Source organism: Dipodomys ordii, unplaced genomic scaffold (assembly GCF_000151885.1).
Source record: "Dipodomys ordii isolate 6190 unplaced genomic scaffold, Dord_2.0 Scaffold15, whole genome shotgun sequence".
In the NCBI taxonomy this organism is placed as follows: Eukaryota; Metazoa; Chordata; class Mammalia; order Rodentia; family Heteromyidae; genus Dipodomys; species Dipodomys ordii.
The window spans coordinates 15,797,059-15,801,695 of record NW_012267231.1 but is presented as its reverse complement, the minus strand read 5'-3'; the positions used below and the strand labels follow the sequence as shown (position 1 = coordinate 15,801,695).

General features: G+C 53.5%; 1 protein-coding gene across 1 annotated transcript in view; it reads right to left on the bottom strand.

Moving 5' to 3' along the window:
* The window catches only part of LOC105982353 (cytochrome P450 1A2), a 12,202-nt gene extending 8,680 nt beyond the window's left edge, over positions 1-3,522 (bottom strand). Inside the window, 4 exon segments of the mRNA XM_013011926.1 lie at positions 548-668; positions 1,807-2,005; positions 2,007-2,637; positions 3,482-3,522. Coding sequence (XP_012867380.1) covers positions 548-668; positions 1,807-2,005; positions 2,007-2,632 — 946 coding nt within the window. The 5' untranslated portion in view covers positions 2,633-2,637; positions 3,482-3,522.
* Between the last annotated feature and the right edge of the window lie 1,115 nt (positions 3,523-4,637).

Here is a 4,637-nt window from a genome sequence, read left to right as displayed (position 1 = left end):
TTGGCTGCTGGTGCTGGCTTTGAACCATGATCCTCAGATCTCTCAGCCTCCTGAGTGGGTTAGGATCACAGATGTGAGCCATGGAGGCTGGGCAATATGTCTGTTTCTTTTTTCTTTTGGGGATCCTGGGGCTTGAGCTCATGACCTGGGCCCTGTCCCTGAGCCTTTTTTCTCCTCAAGGCTAGTATTCAGCCACTTTGAGCCACAGGGCCACTTGTGGGCTGGGCTGGCTTTGAACTGTGGTCCTCAGATCTGGACCTCCTAAGTTGCTACAATGACATGCGTGAGCCACTGAGATGCCCATTTCTTCCTTAGCTGCTTGAATGGTATAGCACTTGGATTTACAGGTCTGAGAGCTTGCAAGGGTTTGGATGGGGAAGTTGAGGCCCAGAAGAGAGGGCCTCTGAGTCCCCTTTGGTTGCACCTTGCAATCAGCAGGTTCCTTGGGGATCTGAGACTGGGCAGGGAGGGCAGGGGGGAAAGGGTGACTGCTGTGGTTGAAGGGGTGTATGTGTGTGTGCGGGGGGTGGGGGGGATTGTGTCCTACCGGCTCCAAAGATGTCATTGATGATGTTGATGATCTTCTCCCGGGGGATCGGGACGCCCTTGGCCGTGGACTCCTTCTCCACGTGCATGAACAGTGCGCTCGTGATGTCCCGCACGTTGTTCTGAGAAGGACGAGCTTCAGGGCACCCATGCCAGGTCCCTCCCCCAGCCCACCCGGCTTGGCACCTTCAGTACCCACCGCCCACCCCGGCCTGCAGAGTCTGGCAAGCCTGGCTGGTACCATAGCCTCAGGTAAGGAGGGCATGGCCTTCCATGCCGTATCCCATTGACCCCCCCCCCCCCCCCCCCAGCCCAGACCCCAGAAGTCCAGTTTCCCTAGGAGGAAGAGTTGCTGCCTGGATCCAGGAAGGAAAGGTGACCTGGGGATTAGCCCCATGCTGGGTCTCAGGTTCTGGCAGGATAAAGACCTTTTCATTCACAATGAAGCCCCCCCCCCATGGCAGAAATATGCCATTTTCTCATTTATAGGCCTTTCTTTTCCTTTTCTTTCTTTCTTTTTTTTTTGTTTTTTTGTCAGTCATGAGGCTTGAAGTTGGGCCTGGGCTCTTTGCTCAAGGCTAGTGCTCTACCACTTTAAGCCAGAGTACCATTTCTGGTTTTTGCATGTTTAATTACACCGTCTTTATTTTTTTATTTTTTGTTGGTCCTGGGACGTGAACTCTTGGCCTGGGCACTGTCCCTCAGCTCTTCAGCTCAAGGCAAGCGCTCTACAAGTTGAGCCACAGCGCCTCTTCTTTGTGCTTAATTACATATAATAAATAGTCTCACAGACTTTCCTGCTTGGGCTGGCTTTGAACCGTGATGTTCAGATCTCAGCCACCCAAGTAGCTAGAATGACGGGTGTGAGTCCCCAGTGTGTGTATGTGTTAGCTGGTCCTGGGACTTGAACTCAGGACCTAGGTGCTGTTTTTGAGCTTTAGTGCTCAAGGCTGGCATTCTGCCACTTGAACCACAGCTCCACAACTGGCTTTTTGTGGGTTAATTGGAGAGAAGAGTCTCACAGACTTTTCTGCCCAGGCTGGCTTTGAACTCCAGTCCTCAGAATCAGCCTCCTGAGTAGCTAGGATGCCAGTCCTGAGCCACAGGCACCCAGCTCTTCCTAGATCTGTATAGAACATGAACTGTGTGCACTGTCTTGGAGACAGGCCTCAGGGCTTCCCCGCCCCAGCCCCCCACCTTCCTCCCCACACACATCGGGCTCTGTGGCTGCTTCCTTTATCACCTGCATCCATGGCTCACCTTGTCAAAGTCCTGGTAATGCTCTTGGACTGTTTTCTGCAGAAACGTGATGAACTTCTGGTTGAAGACTTTAAACCTCTTCAGGGAGGGGTTGGGCAGGTATCGGAGGATGGGAAAGAAATCCACGGCATTCCCAGAAGAGGCTCCATCCACGAAGTCCTGGCTGGTGGTGACCACGGTGACCATCTCACTGTTCTGCAGGAAGTTCCCCCCCGAAGCACATGCCACTGATGACGCGGGCCACCGACAGCACCAGATGCTCATAGGGGTCGAAGCACCCGGACTCTGCCGTGAGCTTCTGGAAAGTGTCTGCGAGGCTCTTGGCCTGTCTGCTTGCGTGCTCCTCCAGATAGCAAGATGTGGAGGCTGGGTCCAAGGCTATGGAAAAGCTCTTCAGGGCATCTTGGGCCAGGCGCCGGCGGGCAGCCCACACGGGCCCAGAGTCAGGGTTAAAGGACATGCTCTGCCCATTGGTCACTAAAGAGAAGCTGTACAGGTCTGGCCGTCCTTTGAAATCATCACCTTGCTTCACCAGGGCCTGGCGGATGGTGTCCAGGCCGCTCAGCACCACCACGGGGGTGGATCCGAGGCGGATCTGCAGGACGTCCCCATACTGCTGGCTCAGCCTGGTCAGCGCCAGGTGGGGGTTCTTCCCCAGGGTCAAAATGTGCCCCAGCACTGGCCACCCCCAGGGCCCTGGCGGACTCTTCAGGCCTTTGGGTACCCGAGATGTGGAGGTTCTGATGGCCCAGAAGACCAGGCCGAAGATGGCGGTCACCAGCAACAGCTCAGTGGCTGTGAAGGAGATGCCCAGCACCTGCGCCATGGGTGCTGCATGCAGGGGGCAAGGAGAGAGGCAGAGATGGAGGTGGGGTCATCATTCATTTGTACATTCATTCATTCATTCACTAGACATGGACACCCGTTCAGAACTCCTCCTCAGTTTCTAATTCTGAAGCTGGAGTGGAAATAAATGATTTTTGTGGTTGTTGTTGCCACATGGACTTTCTTGCTCCAGCTGGCTTCAAACCATGATCCTCAGATCTCAGCCTCCTGAGTAGCTGGGGTGACAGATGGGAGCCACCACCAGTGTCTGCTTCTCTGCGTCTTGGAAGCTGAAGTAGCATGTACCCAGGGCCAGGGAGTTTTCAAGCACTCTGCCACTAAGCCACATTCCCAGCCCGGTTATGGATTTTTCTAGCTCCAGGTAGGTCTTTCTCCCCCTCTCTCCACTCTGCGTCTTAGAAACACACCTGCTTGAGCCAGGTGCTGGTTGCTCATGCCTAACATACCAGCTGCTCAAGAGGCTTAGGTCTAAGGATTGGGGTTCAAAACCAGCTGATCCAAGTGATTCTTATTTTCAGTGAACCACCCAGAAGCCAGAAGTGGACCTGTGGCTCTGGTGGTAGAGTGCATGCCTTCAGTATATATGCTGAGGGACTGGGCCATGGCCGTGAGTTCAAGCCCCTGGTCTGCCCCCCCCCCCAAAAAAAGCGAGAGGTGGGGTGGAGGAAACCTACCTAGTTGAAACTGCTCAACTAAAACTAGAGATGCTGACAAATAATGAGAAATCAGCACCTCTTCCTTCCCCCCCCCCTCCCCTAATCCATTCTTCTTAGATCCCAGGATATAAGCAGGAAACCCCAGGGACAGAAGAGCAGGCCTAGAAAGGTACCTGTGGAAAACAGGTGCACCGAGATCAGCAGGGCTGTGGGTTGGTCTGGCTCTTCTGGCTCTTGGATGCAGAAGCCTTTTATAGATCTCGCCCCCTTTTGGTTTGGCCCAGCTCTGTGGTCAGCTGACATCAACATTGCAAGGGTCAATCCTTGGCTTTGGGCCATCCTCTCTCAGCTGAACCTCTGCAACCCTCAGCTCTTCAGGAAGAGGTCCAGAGGGCACTGTGGGTCCCTGGGGATGAATGTCCGTTTTCTCAGGGACTAGGCTAGGTGTCAGGACAGGGTGCTGAGGGTGTAAGTTAGGCTGGTCGGATTCATATATGTGTGTGTCTGCCTGCGTGTGCACACATACACATGTGTGATGGTGCTCAGCACCTTGCCCTCTCTTGAATTTTTTTCATTCAAGATTGTTGCTCTCTGGGGCTGGGAAGGTGGCTCAGTGGTAGAGTGCTTGCCTTGCATGCATGAGGCCCTAGGTTCGATTCCTCAGCACCACATAAACTGAAAAAGCTGGAAGTGTTGCTGTAGCTCAAGTGGTAGAGCACTAGCCTTGAGCTGAAGAGCTGAGGGACAGCGCCCAGCCCAGAGTTCAGGGCCCACAACCGACAAAAGAAAAAGAAAAAAAGACTGGAGCTGTAGCCATGCGCTAGTGGCTCATGCCTGTTATCCTAGCTACTCAGGAGGCTCAGATCTGAGGATTGCAGTTCAAAGGCAGCCTTGGCAGGAAAGCCTGTGAGACTGAATTTTTTTGCTTTTGTTTTTGTCGGTCATGAGACCTGAACTCTGGGTCTGGGCGCTGTTCCTCAGGTTTTCAGGTCAAGGGTAGCACGCTACCGCTTGAACCTCAAGGCCATTTCTAGCTTTTTCTGCTTATATGGTGCTGAGGAATCGAACCCAGGGCCTCATGCATGCAAGGCAAATACTCTACCACTGAGCCATCTTCCCAGCCGGTCTGTGAGACTCTTAGCTTCAGTGAACCACCAAAAAGCCGGAAATAGAGTTGTGGTTCAAGTGATAGAGTTCCAGCCCAGAATAAGAAAATTTAAGCAGGGGCTGGGAAGGTGGCTCAGTGGTAGAGTGCTTGCCTTGCATGCTCAAGGCCCTGGGTTCGATTCCTCTGCACCACGTAAACAAAAAGAAAAAAGCCGGAAGTGG